General features: G+C 38.5%; 1 protein-coding gene across 3 annotated transcripts in view; it reads left to right on the forward strand.

Annotated features, from left to right (window-relative positions):
• Positions 1–17,380, forward strand: part of PPP3CA (protein phosphatase 3 catalytic subunit alpha) — a 326,948-nt gene extending 309,568 nt beyond the window's left edge. For all 3 annotated transcript variants that reach the window (XM_047855193.1, XM_047855194.1, XM_047855192.1), the window contains 3 exons: positions 3,454–3,538; positions 9,239–9,336; positions 15,637–17,380. In XM_047855193.1, coding sequence (XP_047711149.1) covers positions 3,454–3,538; positions 9,239–9,336; positions 15,637–15,833 — 380 coding nt within the window. In that variant the 3' untranslated portion in view covers positions 15,834–17,380. The remainder of the gene's footprint in view (positions 1–3,453; positions 3,539–9,238; positions 9,337–15,636) is intronic.
• The last annotated feature ends 1,559 nt before the right edge of the window (positions 17,381–18,939 follow it).

Raw genomic sequence — 18,939 nt, forward strand, 5'->3', positions numbered from 1 at the left:
TTTTATTTTTTTTAAATATTTATTTATTTTGAGAGAGAGTGCACACACAAGCAGGGGGAGGGGCAGAGAGCAAAAGGGGAAGAGAAAATCCCAAGAAGGCTCACCACTGTGAGGTCATGACCTAAGCCAAAATCAAGAGGCAGATGCTCAACCAACTGAGCCACCCAAGTGTCCCTATTTGAGTATTTTACATTTTTGGGAGGTTACCAAAGTTTGGCATTAGTTTAATTTTGATTTTTCAATATTTGGAAAATATTGAAAACAATCCCCAGGATAAAACTTCAAGACATATTCATTTCGTATGTCTCTTTATGCTGTTTATGATTAGGCTAATTTTGATTTTTTGAGTAAGTATGTTCCCATTTTATAAAAGGAGTAGTAAAGCTTTTTACTTATCTGTGTTATTGAGAAATTTTAAAAAGATAGCATTTCGTCATTAAGAAAAGTGGTTGGGGGGGATGGATTAAATGGGTGATAGGCATTAAGGAGGGCACTTTTCCGGATGAGCACTGGCTGTCATATGTAACAGATGAATCGTGGGGTTCTACTCCTGAAGCCAAGACTGCACTGTATGTTAACTAACTTGAATATAAATAAAAGGAAAAGAAAACGGCCGTAATGCGCTGTGCATCACCACTTATTAGGAGCACGACTGTGATTGCACAAAGTAGAATACTGGTTACATGCTCTTCAGTAAATCACTGGATCTGAAAAAAATAAGGAATGATAAAATGGCTCTATCAGAATGCTCATTTTACATTTAAACTTCAGAATTTATTTCAGCATTTTTCCGAGAATCCACTAACACTGAGCTGAAGAGGACAGGATAGTTCTATATAATTTATTTCCCTCCCTTTCCAACTTAGGGCCCTGCTTATGGTTTTTGCAAGCCCTTTATTGAAAATTTTCTGGGAAATTATCCTTCTTCTATAGTTTTCACTTGTTTTATTTTATGTTTTTCCTTTCTCATTTCTCTGAAATATGTACAATTTTGCTTCTAACCAGTCCTTCTTGCTTCTTTCCTTACTGTGCTTCTAAATATAGTTGCCACTTTTGGGGCTCACCCACGTTTTACATTCTTTGTGTCTGTGTGATGGATTTTGTGATCTGGCCATACTGTGTGTTGGAGAGGGTCAGAATCTTTTCCCTCACTTAGCTCATCATGACCTCTGAGAGCACTGGGTCAAACAGACTGGACATAGTCAATATAGAGTAGGAATAGCAGTGTTAGACTCAGAGAAGAATGTAACTGAAAAAAATACATATAAGAAAAAAGCCTTAAGGAGACTAATTGCCATCCTACTTTTTTTCTTAACACATGTTCTTTAGTAGCCTCTTGAGCATAAATTACCTACAATGCAGGCACAAAAACCTAGACTTTTAGATGATCTCCAGAACAGGATTTGTTGTATAAAGAATCTTAATTACAAATCATAGGTAATAAAAATTGTTAGAAACCCAGGATAAAGTTTGAGGCAGAGATCCAATGCATATCCTATCTTCTCCTCAAATGTTCTGGAAAACAGAGTATAATTCAAGGAACTTAGTGAATGGGAATCCATGGTTTCACTTCATCATTGGAAAGACTGGATTGGAGAGTGGTTTTCTCTATTCATCTACAGGCAGAATCACTGGCTATAGTAAGTTCTGCCAATCAGTATGTTGGGAGATACCTACCATGATGTGATTGCCACAAGAGAGAAAGAAATGGCCTGATATATGGGCTATTTGAAGGCTTTCAGGTCAGGAAGACAAAGTGAAGAAACCAGCTCGCTGGGTACATACCTTGTGGGGAACACCCATGGGTAGTGAGATGGGTGTGCGTTAATATCACTTCTTCTCTTACTCAGGAGAAGACAGTGGCCCGTTATGTGTTCATTTTCCTTGGGGGGAAAGAAAAGCAGAGGTTTTTTCCCCCAGGCCGTTCAACATGGTATGAGTTTTGATGTGAGTTTTCTTTCGTATAGAAATATTAGGGTGGTGATTAATTGTTTGACTCTGATCAAACTATGCAAAAGATTCCAGATCACATTCTTAAAAACCCTCCAAGAGAAAAAGCAGAAATCTCTCCTTCCAGAAAGGTCAGAAAGCTTGTCCGTATCTCAGATTAAAAGATGAAAACTTACACCAATGATCACCCATGGACTGCAGTCTCTAAGCAAGTTAAACTGTTCATTTGGATCAGGAACCTTTCCAATATTATCGAGAAGAATATTTTGTTGTATTTCTGTTCATGGTAGTAGAACTAGAGAAACAACCTTCTTGTGTTAACATTTTCTGCGAAGGCCCATATAATGGACAAAATGGTATCTCAACCCCTTTACTTTGGATTATAAAAATCTTAAGAGAGATGTTTTCCTGTGATTTACACTTCTCCAAACATGCTTGTAGAATTTAATAAAAAAAAAAAATGGATTCACTAAAGACCATACAGGCTTATTTTCAAAACATAATAATAATGTTTGTAGTAATAATAACCTACGTAGATTGATTTTTTTTCATTTGGAAAATGGAGTAAGTGGTAAAAGTTACTCAGACAAACCTATGTGTAACTTTTTTACATAAGATTAAAATACAAGCCATGTGCCACCATCTCTCACTAAATCCAAATCGGTAGTTTTCCATTTTTCCCTCTAGAATTTGGGAACCAACAGAAGATGAAAAAGTATCAAATGCGTAAACAAATGTTTTATGGTGGTTAAATAACAAACATGATGCTTCAGGGAACTTAGGGAGTTGACGCTCCCTAGTCGCTTCAAGAGAGAACTTTCCAAAGGACAGTTTCCTAAAGTAGTCTTCCTAGCATGGCGAGGTCCGGAAATGAGTAGAAAATCCTGGTGACTCACTTGATTCTTCCTGCCAATACACACTGTCTCTGTATAAACAGAAGAGAAGGGAATTCCATTAGAAGAGGAGGGTGGGAACCTACCCTGTCAGCGCCATGATTTTTCAGCTCTTTACCCACCCCCCCTTGGAAATCTCAAAAGTTGCTCTTGGCATTTTGGGGACCTCTCAAGAGCCACATCCAAGTATTAATGGCCAGATGCATAGGTTTTTAAAATCAGTTCACAGGGGGCACCTGGGTGGCTCAGTCGATTAAGCGTCTGACTTTTAATTTCGGCTCAGGTCATGATCTCACCATCCGTGAGTTCGAGCCCCGCATCGGGCTCTGTGCTGGCTGTGTGGAGCTTGCTTGGGATTATGTCTCTCTCTCCCTGTCTCTGCCTGTCTCTGTCTCTGTCTCTCTCTCTCTCTCTCAAAAGTAAATAAATAAACTTGAATAAAGTAAAATAAAATTAATTCACAGATAAATCCATGTGGTTTTTTTGGGGGGCGTGGTATGCAGAGGTGGCTTGGCTTACTATATATATAGTCGGTTATAGCTTTAAATTTGTAAGATAATTACAGTTAGATAAAAGGTCACTGACTACTTAATTCTGTTTTAAAATATAGGCGCAACAGCTGCAGCCCGGAAGGAGGTGATAAGGAACAAGATCCGAGCAATAGGCAAAATGGCCCGAGTGTTCTCAGTTCTCAGGTGGGATCATCGTACCCGTATTTCTGTTTCGAATGTGCTTATGTGTCACTTAATAAGCATTCTGATACTTTAATCTCATAACTTATTTTACTGGAAAATATTTGCTTTTCCTTAGGTTTTTTTTCTTTTAAATGGAATTGTTCATTCCTATCTTAGTCAAACTGAAATATACCAAATATACCAAATTATTTCTGTAGAGAAAGCCACCAAATGGACTGATTCCTGTTTTGTCATCCTGTTCGCTGCTGGACTTTAAAACACAATAGGTTGAACTTGTAGTGACATAGGAGAGCTGTTATAATTCATTTTACTTTTCATTCTGGCTCTGTGGTAAAAGATGAATTTATCAGGTACACTTCACTAGATTTCTAGGAAATGAACATTTACCATAGAGCTTGTTCATGTGAACGTATATTATTCTAATGAATCATGGAGAGAGAAAAAAATAGCTGTTTAATGTTACAATTCACATGTAGTAGTTATTTTTTAAATAGATCCTGAATCATGTTATTATTGATCCGGCGTTTAGAAAACAAGTATTTTCCTAAAGAGAATTAACTACACTTTTCTTTATATATAAATTCTATTATCTACTCTTAGATAAAACAAAGTAACTCATACTTCTCTTAAAAAAAATTTGCTTTGAAATATGTTTATATGTGAGCCATATGTGGTCAATTCACAATTACTTATCTACAAGGGTAAATAGGAATACCTTGAGAAATAGTCCATTTCCGTGTTGTATGATTCATAACCTAAGTTTTGCCAAATTTTTGTCTCAATTTTTCCTCCCAGAGTAGCTACATGGGCCCTTTTGATTTCTCTTCTTGCTATTTCTAGTGCACTCCTGGTAGAATCACTAAAGAATACCTAAACAGCTCGATGCCAAAAGCAGGGAGCCATGACAAAGATGAAAAGCAATATCACTCTTTCTTAAAGACACCGAATCAAAGCCAACAATAGCTCTGTGTTGGCCAGCCAAATCCTGAAAAGTCGTGTTAAAGCTGAAAATAGAGCATCGTTGCCCCCCTCACAGCCTAATGAATGAGGCTGCCTCTGCTCCAAGGCTTTTTATCCCTGACCGAATTTTCAGGACTCCCTCATTCATTCAGTAATAAATACAATAAAACTTAAAGCGCTGATTAGGTACCTTGAAGAAGAAAAGCAGTACAGGGGGATGGCAAGTGGGAGATGGGACACTTCTTTCAGTATGTGGCCAACAAAGAACCTTCTGAATTAATAGCATTTGAGTGGTAAGTGGTGTGTGTGGGGGGGTGATCTTCATGAAGATACGGAGGTAAGAATGTTTCAGGCAAAACTGCAAAGATTCTTAGAAACCAGCAGTTTTGAGGACCAGCAAGGAGGCCTGTGTGGCTGGGAAAGTGTCCCGTGGGGGCAGGAAACCATGTGAAGATCATAAGCTCGACAGCTACCTCTCCATTGTCACTTGCTTGTTTACCATGCCTCAGATTTACAAATAAACACTATTTTATTTTTGTCATCTGAAGGGGAAGCAAACAGCTCCAAAATTTCCAAGTGGAAGTATATTTAAGGAAAAAGGAGAAGCCTTTCTTAATATAAAAATTTGGTTTCCATCTATGTTAGTCTTCAAGCCACATGAAGGTGGGAGGGGCCATGCTAGATACATCTTAAAATTGCAAAGTCCCTGCAGCCCGCTGCCTATGGATACCTAAGATGTATCCGTCTGAGAAATGGTCCATTTGCACCCCGTGATGATCAGTGACTTGACTGAGATTGCACACATTGATGGAAAATACAAACGAGCTATATTTTATTGCTTTCCTATATTAAAAGCATCTATACTGAATCTGAAGAATGAAGGGGGGTCATAGCCAGAAAAAGCTTAGTAAGTAAGCATCGTAAGTAATGACTGGGTATTCAATGTGTACGATACACTGAGTTAGGCACAACAAATACCGAATTGGAATGACAGACACGTTGACAACAAACTAAGACAGTGAAACGTGTGCTAAATACATGAAGGGATGCTCTCCTGTGGAAGAGGACAGGGCTCCATGGAGCTCTTCTGTTCCCTGAAAAAAAAATGTTCGTGAAGAGGTTGACAGTGAAGAGGAATACTGGGAAAGATAGGCTGGATTCCGTTAGGTGCTGAATTGTGGTAAAGGCATGCCTGAAGGCTGAGAAGTCATCAAGAACACAGTCACTGGGTCCTAAAAGCAATGCTTTATGGGCACTTGCTAAGTGCCTGGTGCCAGGCCTCGTGGTGCATGCATTTGACAGTAATCCACACGGCAAACTTGCAGCAAAGCACCATGTGCAAACTCAGTTAGTGAGCAGTACTAGTGAGTGTCTGACTTGAATGATATGGTCAGTGAATCCTGAGAATTCAGAAGAGCTGCGTGGCAAGACATGAAGATAAGTGAGGAATCTAGGGAAAAGTGGATCTGAAAATGTTTTTGAGTCCAGATCCTGAAAAGGCTTGCATAGCACGGTAAAGTATTTCGTTTTCTGTGTGTAGGCAGTGAGTGTCATGGGATGGTTTTCAAAGGATGAGAGGCATGCTTTAACCCATGTTCCTGGCAGTGTGAAGACTGATTAACATGATGACTAACTGATGTCAGGGGGGACATTTTGGAAGCCACTGAAATAATCCGAGCAAATTAGGCCATAGGAGGAAAGATACAAAGGAAGAGAGAAATGAATAGGAATTTGCGAAGCTGAAAGTTTTAAAGTGTAATGAATGAATGGGAATGGTGGTACAAGAAGCCTGATTGTGAATATGAATGCAAAGAAAAAGATATGTTCATTTCTTTTTTTTTAATTTCTTAAATGTTTATTTATTGAGAGAGAGAGAGAGAGAGAAAGAGCACAAGCAGGGAGGGGCAGAGAGGGAGGGAGAGAGAGAATCCCGAGGAGGTGTCACACTGTCAGCACAGCACCTGACATGGGGCTCATCTCACGAACATGAAATCATGACCGCAGCCAAAATCAAGACTCAGATACTCAACCAACTGAGCCACCCAGTTCATTTGTTTAGAGATACTCCCAATTTCCAAATCCATATATTAGCATTTAATATATTTTTTTTTATGTGACCTCTACTGGTTTGACAACAGAAGCCTGAAAAGGTTGCAATACCTGTATGAGGGTACACAATGATTTGTAAACATCTCAAACCTAATATTTTTATTTTATTTTTTTTTCAACGTTTATTTATTTTTGGGACAGAGAGAGACAGAGCATGAACGGGGGAGGGGCAGAGAGAGAGGGAGACACAGAATCGGAAACAGGCTCCAGGCTCTGAGCCATCAGCCCAGAGCCCGACGCGGGGCTCGAACTCACCCACCGTGAGATCGTGACCTGGCTAAAGTCGGACGCTTAACCGACTGCGCCACCCAGGCGCCCCTCAAACCTACTATTTTTAAACTGCAGTAAAGGATATAGAAATCTAAAATGTGGATAACACTGCCATTCTCCTTTCTATTTTCCTTTTACTCATTCTTTTTGTAAATGTTTTTTTTTTGAATGGGGACTATGTACTAAGTGCCGTTCTGGTTTAGATACTTAAAAAAACAAGAGAATAAATAAACTGTATAGTTTTTCAGGGGTCATAAGTGCTTTAGATAAAAATAAAATCAGCAAGGAAAGATAGGGAGAATAGAAGGTGAATATTATTTTAAGTAGCTTCTTTTTTTTTTTTTTTCAACGTTTATTTATTTTGGGACAGAGAGAGACAGAGCATGAATGGGGGAGGGGCAGAGAGAGAGGGAGACACAGAATCGGAAACAGGCTCCAGGCTCTGAGCCATCAGCCCAGAGCCTGACGCGGGGCTCGAACTCACGGACCGCGAGATCGTGACCTGGCTGAAGTCGGACGCTTAACCGACTGTGCCACCCAGGCGCCCCATATTTTAAGTAGCTTCTAAAGGAAGTCCTCACTTAGAGGGTGATGCTTGAGCAGAGATTTGAAGGCAGGGAGGTAGTGAGCCATGCAGATACTGGGGAGATTTCTTTTTGGGGTGATGAAAATATTTTAAAATTGGTTATGGTGATTGTTTCACAACTCTGTGAATACACTAAAAACAATTGATTGCGTCACATGCTTTCAATGGATGAATAATGTTGGGATGTTAATTATACTCAATAAAGCTGTCTTAAAAAGAGAAGTGGTAAGATCCTGAAAATACTGTGAGGGCTCTATCCTCAAGGTGTGCTGATTGAGTGGAGGTGCAGGGGGGTAGAAAGAGAGAAGATAGGAGTGAAGGGGTGATGCGTTAAGCTTAACTAAAAGATGAAGTTGAAGAAAGGCTGCAGAAGTAGTAGGTTTGGGGGAATAAGTTTTTAATTCTGTTTGGGGGGGCGGCGCTTGGGTGGCTTGGTCAGTTGAGCATCTGACTCTTGATTTTGGCTCAGGTCATGATCTTACGGTTCTTGGGATGGAGCCCTGCATTGGGCTCTGTGCTGCTTTGGATTCTCTCTTCCTTTCTCTGTGCCCCTCCCCTGTTCGTTCACTCTCAAAATAAATAAATAAACTTTTAAAAAAAGAATTCTGTTTGGGTCACCTTAGACATCTTCATAAAAATGTGGCATTGGTAGTTCTACATATTGTAAACATTATGTGTGTTGTATATATATATATGTATAATAACATTTTTTCAGATTATATAGGATTACAGTTTCTGCTATGTGGAATTATTCTGCTATGTGTATTATTCCCGTTTTATGGCTATTTAATAATTATTATTTATTAATAAATCAAAGTGATTAATAGTGCTGTGGCTAAGAAATATAATTGAAATGATGATGTCTGTAAGACTGTAAAACAGTTGTCACGATGAGCAATACAATAATGTTATATTAGCAAATCCGTGGGGAAAGAGACTGTTGAACAGAAAAGGTAGGAAACGTTACCGGTTGCTTTACTGTCTGGTTGTCATTATTTGTGTGCTCACGATGTGATGTCAAAATTACTTAATAGGCCCCGAATGTACCTGCTAGGTGCTGTAGTCCATAAACCACAGAGTTTTTTAAAATCTCTCATATATATATATATATATGTATATATATATATATATATACACACACATATACTCTTTGGTGTTCTCTCCCAAGAGAAGTCAGTTGCACTTACTTGGGCTGAGCCTTGGCTGGAAAACTTACCTCAGAACTCTCCATGGCTCATTTTTAACATATTTAACATATCAACAGAGGGTGCCCAGCAAACACTCTATATCCTGAATGCCTGCTTGCAAAATGTGAAAATGTGAATTCAGGACTCAGAAGAGGCTGAACTTGCACAAGCATATAATTATAAACTCTATCAGAGCAACTATGCTTTGACACATTACTTTTATATGAATGTATAAAAATATACTATGTTTAGGAGCTCCTGGGTGGCTCAGTCGGTTAAGTGTCTGACTCTTGACATTGGCTCAGGTCATGATCTCACCCTCCGTGAGTTCAAGCCCCAACTCAGGCTCTGCACTGACAGCATGGAGCCTACTTGGGATCTGTCTCCCTCTCTTTGCGTCTCCCCTGCTTGCTCTCTAACTCTGTCTCAGAAACATTTAAAAGTATATACGTACTATGTTTTAAGGAAAATAAAATCCAGAGAGCCTAGATGTGACTTCTAGTATGCATTTCTCCCCCTCTGCATGTCTTTTCTTTCTTTCTAAAGAAAACAAAAGTTAATGTCTTCTGTCCCCTTGTCCCTTTCCAGAGAAGAGAGTGAGAGCGTGCTAACGCTGAAAGGCTTGACTCCCACGGGCATGCTCCCCAGCGGAGTGCTTTCTGGAGGGAAGCAGACCCTGCAAAGCGGTAAGCAGGCGCACTGGTATCGGTAGGACTGTGTGCCCGGGCATCTCTGTCCAGGGTGTTGTTAGCCTGATTCATTCATCCATTTGAACTCGGCCTTGGCCTTGGTCTTCAGTTCTCAGCGGGAGGAAGGGCTGAAACCCCACATCAGTTTGACCAATCGTGTCCGACAGAATAGCACCCTCTTCCCTGGAACGCAGGCCTCCCCCGCTGCCCGCCATCCACTCATGTACACCCTAACCGCATAGTCAGCCCCCCCCTGGAGACGACTCACTTAGGTTTGTCTACACACGTGATAGCGTGGACAGCTTTGAGCCGTTATGTTGCTAAAAACAATTTTTTTTATGACGCTTTTGCTAAATGTTCTGGTTAGCTGTCTGATTGAAAAAATAAACACTCACATAAATACACATCCGTTACGGTCTAGATTGTAGTGGAGAATGGGAGAACATTAAAAAGGGTGATTTCGTTACCTGCTTGAGTAGAAATTGGGAGTCCTATGTGTCTTTTCTCTGATTTCTCCATCTAGAACATAAGAGACTGAGTATATATAACCACATTTTATTTTTGGAAAAGAATGAAAACATTTCCTTTAATGTAGAGATTTTTATTATTATTAAAATGTGTAGCTTTCTGGACGAGTGCTGTCCAGTAGAAATTTTTGTGATGATGGAAATTTCTGTGTCTGTACAGAGGCCACTGGCAACATATGGCTATTGGGCAGTTGAAATATAGCAAGTACAAACCAAGGAACTGAGACTGATTTTTTTAATTTTAGCTGATTTTTATTAATTTGCTTTCAATAGCCACATGTGACTAGTGGCCACTACATCAGACATCACAGTTACTATATATTCTTTTATGTTTGTTAATTTTGTCTTGCTATTTTAACTAATCCTACCATTAATTAGAGTCAAATTTTAATAATACTTTATGAAAATTTAGATTAGATTTTAAATCAATGAATAAAACTCAGTAAAACAGAAATACGCTATAACATTTTGAAAACTAATCTCAGCCTCTTGCTTATTTTTCCATATCTTTCCCCGAATCTTTTTTTTGTGTGTGTGTGTGCTTTCCCCCTCCCCCCATCTCTACCCCTCAATCTAGAAGATGAATCTATTCTTACGGTTGGTTACTTGATTTAGGCACACCCCTGCTACATAGAGCCATGTTCAACATCACTGTAATTTTCTTTATTTTCATATGAATTTATTCCAAAATCAATGTCTTAGTTCCCACAAAAAGTCACAAATTTGTAAATGAAGATAGGAGAATACATCAAAGTACATTTCCCCTTGATTTATATCTAAAAATAATTTTGATAACTTAAAAAAACAAGACTTCTCCCACCAAAATAAACATGCTTTCTAAAAAATGAACAGAAATGAATCGTTTATATGCACAAAATGCACAGCAACCTACCTAATTGACTGAAATCTGCATAGTTTCTGATAAGCACATTTTAAGGTACAGCAGGTGTATTATCAGAAACTGTGTGCCACATTTGCTTTGAAAGGATATATTTAATAATGGGCAGTGCATATTTCTGATATGTTGGTGCTGGTGCGGTTCCAGATTTTTTGCTTTATTTTTGAACTTAAGTTATTTAAGTTCTTAAAATTCTTTGTTTTGTTTCTAGATTTTCACCTGTATTTTAACTGACATTATTCGGTTTCCTTTTCTGTTACTTTCTGTTAAATCCATTGGTGTATGTTGTTCTGTGTTGATCTCTCACACACACAAACTCACACACATTTAATAGACACAAGGGTTGAGACCCCATTAGTCCTGAGAACTTGAAAACTCACTATTTTAAACCACATACATTAAAACAATTTCAAAATCCACTGTCTGGATTTCAAATTGTCAAAAAGAAGAAACTGCTTAAAGCTTTACTCTTTAGCTTTTCTCCATGGTGGTAAACATTTTACATTTTTATCTTAAGGGATTTAGAAGGCACTGTAAGGAAATTGTAGTGCACATTTGACTGTTGCTCTAGTCTTACAACTTTAAATTATAAGAAATATGCAAATTAAAGTCAAGGGGTAGAATTTTAATATTAAACATTTTGGAGTTACAGAGAAGTTTTGCATTTTAGCACTTAATTAGGGAAATATCAACTAGCCTTAATAACGTGGAAAGGCTCATACACCTGTACTAGTGAGAATACAGAGGCTAACCTTATTATAAAAATTGCTGATAAAGCAATGGGCTTTTAAAGTGTTGCCTCTGAAATATGCTGAGGCTTCAGTATTTAAACCGCCTCTTCTTTAAAATGCTGATAGAATTCTTACTGCAACTGACATGTTACCAGTTGATTATAGCATTTCAGGAATTTCATTTCCAAAGATGGTATTCCGGGAAGGAAAACTGACTTTAAATTGGGTTGCCAGGCAAAGGGAGTCCAGACTCCATACATCATTGCCTCCATTTTCCCCTTCTCCTTCACCACTCTAGACATGCTCGGTGTTTGTCTTTGAAGAGTTACATACACCATCAAGTTGTATTTGATGCATTGATTGGATTGTTCCTCTGAATTCGTGCACACGCAGACACACACAGACACACACTCCACTTTTCCGCTGCACTGGGAATCTCGCTATTTAATATTGAATAGTGTGAATTATGCCACTGATGTTATGACACTGCTTCGAGGTCTGCCGTTTTGTCTGGCATTTTAAAATCCTAAATCACCAGGCATAGCAGTGGTTTTATTGTCCTTTCTGTGTCAGGTGTACATTTTAGAGTAACCTGGTCTCTTACCGATTCCATCTAAATAAGAGAAAACTGTCCTGTGTTCCTCAAGGGTTAATCATTTTGTCATTTATTAAGGAACAAAAACCAGTTCACTCCGATAGGTGTATCCAGCTCATAAAATAGACTGATTTTCGTTGTGTTTTTCCTTTCTTTATACCGTTTCCGTTTTGTTGTCTGTGCCAGAATCCAGCACTTACAGGAACATTAATACTCTGAGCTCCCTTGAACGTCACTGATTTGTTCTTAGAATTAAAAATCCTCTGCTCATTTTTCTCATTCATTTTGCACCCCCTTTCTTCTCTTCAGCTACTGTTGAGGCTATTGAGGCTGATGAAGGTAAATTGGCCAGTCCCCTTTCTGTTGTACCTGCAACAGATAAGGGCTCTGCTGGGTGTATTCATTTTTTTTATTATTTTATTATTATTATTATTATTATTATTATTATTATTATTATTTTGCTGTAGCTTGTACAGAGTGTGTGGGTGTTGGGCTAACAGTTGTGGCTCAGTATTAACCAAAATGTTCTTGCTTTAAAGGGGAAAATGTCCTTTTATGGTTTGTTTGTTTGTTTTTTTTTTCCCTTAAAGCTATGTTTGACTTCGTATATACAACGAACCTAGTATAGTCACAGAAAACCAAAGGATTATATATCTTGAACGATGTGGGGTGGGGGTTATGGCAGCTGTTTCGACAAATATCGCATAAAATAATATTCCTTGAGCTGAACCATGTCCCTCCCTCAAATCATTTTCAGTCAGCACTGAAAAGGAGAGAAGAAAAATAGCTTTATTAATTCTAGTCTTCAGAAGTTTCTGGCAAAAAAGAAAAAAAAGTGTTCATTTGAATAGTGCTTCGTTGTAGTCCAACACTAATTTATGTCTCTAAGAAATATCCCAACATGAGACAGCTGTGCATGAGATCAACAGTTCTGTGAGTCTTACAAATTTTGACCTACTGGTATTTGTAGGACAGTTAGCACCAGCAAGATACTATAAAGAGTTCAGAGATACCCAGTGGCTGTGGCAGTGGCCATTACGAGAACAGTGATGATCCAGTCCTCACTCAGCGGACTGTTGACTGTCTGCTTTGAATCAGGTACTGTGCTAGGTGCTGTCGAGGACACCAAGAACGGTACGTCACCCACTGTGCCCTAGCACTACTCAAGGACAACTGCATTGACCCTCTAGAAACTACTTTTGAATTCAAGGGCTTAAAAAATACACAGTTATGAGAGAACTGCGCATCAAAATCGTTTTTAATGTTATCCCCGCCATACCCTCTGGAAATTTTTTTTAAAAAAGAATAATTTGAAGTTCCCCTTTAAAACAAAATTCTTCAGTTGTATTTTGTTCTTGCAAGATCACTTTTTATTTTTCCCAAAATTGTGTGTGGATGGTCCTTTGATAACGATGTGAAAAGTGCCAGTTTAGACTGTCGAATTTGCATATGATTCGGATACAGTAGGGGAAATGATAGCCCTGTAAGAGAAAATACAACTGCTTCCTAAATAGCAGTGAATCGACTGCTATTTACGTGGGAATTCTCTATTCCTTTTGGCAAATTCTAATCTGCCGTGTGCATTCTTGTGGATAGTTTGGCTGTTTTCTGTGGTTTCTGTGACTCTGTGTTGTGTTAAGTATACTACCAATGTAAATTGCTAATACCCATTGTCTGACCAGCAACTACAGCAGAGCACGTTCTTCGGTACCAGGGTAGACAGTTTGAGTAGAGATGGAGCCCCATTCCGAACACATCCATCGTTCTAGCTAGATTTTGAATGTCTATGCTCTCAGCCTATTGGCTTTTAAAACCTAGAGCCTCTTCATTTGCCATTGAAATGAATAAAATCGTTCCATAAATTACCACGTTTGACAAACTTTTGCATTTATTCATTATGATGAAATGATATTCACAGTGGTTTAGAAAAAGAATAGAATACCACTCTGTGCCACTATTTTGTCCTTCAAAATAATTGCGTTTTCAGGGTGGGTGCTCATTAGACAGCTCTATTATTTTGCAATTTATTACCAATTTAGAGAAGAATTAAGAGGCTTTGCTTTGGGCCTTGGTCTTTCCCCATTTCCCCATCTTCTTCCTCTCATAATTGACTAATCACCATTTTGCTAACCTTTAAAGTGCAGAGGGGTAACACACTGTTTCTCATCATGTAATGAGTTTGGAAGCAACTGTGTTTATCTTTGAAGACTCTCATCCATACTAATAAAAGGCACTGCATATTTCTATAGAACTGGCTGGCAACGTTTCAGCTAGAAACTACTTGCCTTCCCACCCCCCCCCACCCCCACCATATAAGGTGGGGAGGATAAAGGTACCATGAGATTGTCCTTGATCAGCCATGGAGATGCAGCCCAGTTCAGCACTGGTGATTGGCCCTTCGATATCTGGCTTGCGCATCACAGGAAGTAAAGCAAACTGATGTCATTGGTTGCCCATTTACGTACTTTATTCTCAGCTCACTGGTTGGTGCATGCACTGACTAAAGAAATCCTTAAGTTTCTTGCACAAATGCCTTGTCTATCTCGGGAGCACACTAAGGGTTAATTAATGGAAAAACTCAAATATCCATACTGCCTCTTGAGAATTCCATGCTTTCACTGCAAAGGGCCCAAACCAATCCTGTCATTTTTGCTGAAAGTTATGAAAGGCATTTTCCCCTTATTCTTGAACCGTTACTTTACTTATATCTATACTGATCCACTAAGAAAGAGTTTTTCTTTGATTTAGGCAGTAACGGATACCAGGTGAACATCAGTTTGATCTGAACATCATGTTTTGCTGCTGAAGGGCAGACAACGTTTTTCTACTTCATCGTCATGATTTTTTCTGAGTTCCTCTTATCACCCGCTCCACTTGCTTCCAAAGATGAGCTGGAGAAGCAGGAGTTTATAATTTCTGTTTTTTCTTCATGCCACCATTGAGTTGTTTACCAACCAAGAAGGTCTTTCTGGGATTCTGAGATGGCATGGCAATGCCCCCAAAGTTAATTCCTCTTGTAGCTCCTCTTAGCTTCCACTCTAAAGCCCTCTACTAGACTTTTAGACCTAGCTCACCTGACTCTACTGAATTTGCCGTTAGCACAGGAGAATAGCAGAAGTAGAGCTGTGTTACGGTCTGTCTAGGTTAGGGTGTTTGACGCAGTAATCATGCTCATGATGTGGACAGTTGATGCTCAGTCTAGATACCTGTCCCTGGTAGCAACCCTCTTCCTTACTTATCCACTTTGGATTTCGTTGATCTAAAGTCTCATGAAGACCCAGAGAAATGTACATTTTACTCACTTGAAGAGGACATTTTGGTTGGCAAGAGACATTGGCTGTTTTCAAACCTTTTGGTTATCTTCCGGTATGGTAAGGAGTCTGTTGTGTTGTGTTCAGGTCCCGTCATTTTGTCCTCTACTAAAGGACTCCCCCTCACTCACTGCGAAATCTCTAACCTCACCTGATGCAAAGCTGTGCCCTTTGCTCTCCTCCGGCTAACCTAATTTTTCCTCTTTTTTTTTTTTTTAAATGATTTTCTGTTTAGCCATCAAAGGATTTTCACCACAACATAAGATCACTAGCTTCGAGGAGGCCAAGGGCTTAGACCGAATTAACGAGAGGATGCCACCTCGCAGAGATGCCATGCCCTCTGACGCCAACCTTAACTCCATCAACAAGGCTCTCGCATCAGAGACTAACGGCACGGACAGCAATGGCAGTAATAGCAGCAATATCCAGTGACCACTTCCTGTTCACTTTTTTTTTTTTTTTTTGAGCTGCAGGGCATGATGGGGATTGCTGCCTATCAGCAGTTGGGTGTTCTTGCCTCTGATGGTAGCTTATTTGCTCTGGGGGCCAGGAATTGGATTCAGTTTACACTATCATTAAAAAAGAGGGAGAGAGATAATAAACTATATTTTGGTGGGGGTGGTGATTAAACACCTCTTCGGGGTATGCCTTTTAAAAATGCTTATAGGAAAAAAAAAACGTTAAAAAGAAAGCTAACGCTAGTATATACTGCAATGTTAGGGGAATGAACATGTTTTCCTACTGCATTGGGGACTTCTAGATAGGTTAATGAAAGGTCTTTTATTATGTTACTGGACACGAAAACTTTGTCTAATTTCTTACTCTATTGTACGTTTACAGTTGCAGCACTAAAAATGGATGACATCAAACATTTTTAACAAAATGATGTACAAACTAAATAAGGACTATTTATTGATAATGTTTTGCTACTCTTGTCAGACAATGGCTATAAAATGAATTAGGCAGTCTTAAAAAACAAAAAAAAAAACAGAAAAAGAAAAAAAAAAGAATGTTGCAAATTTGTTAAAATGCCAAAAAGGACAGTTTAATTTTGTACAGATTATGCTTACCTCAGGTTTCTTTAGTGTGCTTGAATGCCCTTCTTTCCATATAAACACTTATCTTATTAATTTAGCAATGAATATCTTTTCTTTTCTTTAAGTTTTAAAAAAACTGGAATAATTACATCTATCTTTTTTTGCTGTTTATATTTAGGGTTTTTTTTTTTTTCGTTGTTGATAAATCAAGTCTTGGTTGTGGCTTGCCGAATTAAATATTTATGAGTGGTGCATTTTTAAGTATAGTGAACAAGACACCATATTAAGTACAGTGATAAAGCATCTATATTCTGTAAAAAAAAAAAAATCTGCCTATGCATGTTTTTTAAGAAAAAAAAATGGCTGTATCGGCCTGTATGGGACTGTAATGCGCTTAGTGGTCTGACATATACTGGAAATATATGTATACTGGCGTACTTTATATTCTCTAAAATGCTTAATGCCTTTGAAATTTTGTAATCAAAAAAGCTTTGAAAAAATCTAAAGGGGAGAGTATTCTTAAAAGTTTTTAACATAAGCTTGTCAGTGCACATATAGACGGTTAGCATGTTTAGCAAACCTTGTGAAATTTAAATAAGTTTGTAGTTACATGTGAAACTCTAAATGCATGGTAACTGTTAATGTCATCACGGTTTAGTTCTTTTGTTCTGTTCTGTCACGTGCCACAAAATATGTACTTTTTTCACTTTTTTCCCTTTGTATATCAGTTACGGGTTACAACTGGTTCATTCTGAAAACAACAACAAAAGTCCATTCATATTTTTTAACAATTGTATAAGTGCCCAAGTAATTCACTACAGCCTAAAGCCTTGCCTTTGTAATTTGACTTCTGAAATGTTGGCAATCAAAGCATGCACTTGTAACAATGACAAAGACAAAGCATTTTATATTACTACTCAATAAAATGTGCATGAACTTAAAGAACTCTCATCCTTTCACTGAGTCGGCTGAAGGGAGTTATGTTCACAACCACCATGCTCTCTTCTAGGTGCTGGGCCCACACCACGCATCACAGATTTACTCCACCAGGCTTCTCCGAGGTCCTGGTGACGTAAGGTGTGGTGGGTGCCTACTTCCGCTGTAAGAATCTTGGTGGATTTGTGTCTCAAATCAGACAAGAGAAATGTATTTAAAAGAGCAAATGCCATCTTCTGGCTCCCTCGAATGTGGGAGCCAGTTAAGAAACCAGAGCATTCCTTTTTATTGAAAAACAAAAATTGTTATCAGGTTGTTTCAGTTGTATTGGATGCCCTGTCTGCTAAAGCGAAAAGAACTAAGCTGCTAAGTGCATTTTCATCACAGAAGGGAGTTGCATTTGTATGGATATGAAATTTGTATTCTGGCACTTCGGCTAATATCTAATCACCCGAAGATTTAAGATACACCAGATTCCAGTTTGTTTCTAACATTGTTCATTTTCAGTGCACTTTGTTTTATGTTAATAAAGTATGCTTGTGACATTAAATAATTAAAGAATATGGCAATTAGTGATATAGTGTACCAAAACAAAGATGTTCTAGATATATTCTCTGACAAAGACTATCCCAAATTCATTTTAATGACTACAAACATGTTTTCCTCTGGATATTTTTCCATCCTTAAAAAATGACATCCAAGGAAAATATTTAGATGCAGCCTATTAGAACGATGTGAAAGAAATGGTAATTCTGATACTGAGGTGTTTATTTTCTTTCTTATAACTGCAGAGAAAATATCCTGACCCAAAAAAAAAAAAAGAAGAAGAAGAAGAAGAAGAAAATTCGTTTGGGGGGATTCCTTTCTTTTACAAATTGTGCTGAGGCAACTATGGCATAGAAATAAACATTTGACATTAAAATAAGGAGATGTGAGTATTGCTTCGTCTTTCTGGTCAGTAGTTAAGAAAGTAATGCTGTATATTTTTTCAGAATAGCTCAGTCTACCAAAGAGATCAACGGAGAACTGAAGTTATTTCTCCAAAAAAGAGAACGCTGGCAGATCATCAGTTATTAGAGCTTTCTCCTTCACTTTTGGAGAAACTGTTGGATTTTTGAGTTATTTATGCCAATGGACCTTTGGCTGTACACACACACACACACGTGCGTGCACGCACACACACACAGAGAAACAGCCTCCTGTCCCCTCCTTCACCCTCCCCTAAGGTGACTTACCTCTTGAGAGGTTCAAACTCAGTGCTGACTTGTCATCTAGCTTTTTAAGGAGTAAGAGCTAGATTTGACCTACCTTAGGTTGGCAATATTTCTTATCCAAAGTATCCTCTACTTTTATTCTTTTAAAATATTTTTGAAGAAAGAAAAATCTTCAGAAACTAAACTTGTATGATGAGGGGAACAAAGCGGTGAGGTGGGGGACGTCCCTGTACATGGACAGTGGCATGGCTTAGGGTAGAGTGTCAAAGTGGAAGTGTCTTATGTCATCAGCCCAGACAGTGTCATGGTGACACTACAGCCCCCAGAGTGATCTTGTGCTGAAACATTTCT

Source organism: Prionailurus viverrinus, chromosome B1 (genome assembly GCF_022837055.1).
Source record: "Prionailurus viverrinus isolate Anna chromosome B1, UM_Priviv_1.0, whole genome shotgun sequence".
Classification (NCBI taxonomy): domain Eukaryota; kingdom Metazoa; phylum Chordata; class Mammalia; order Carnivora; family Felidae; genus Prionailurus; species Prionailurus viverrinus.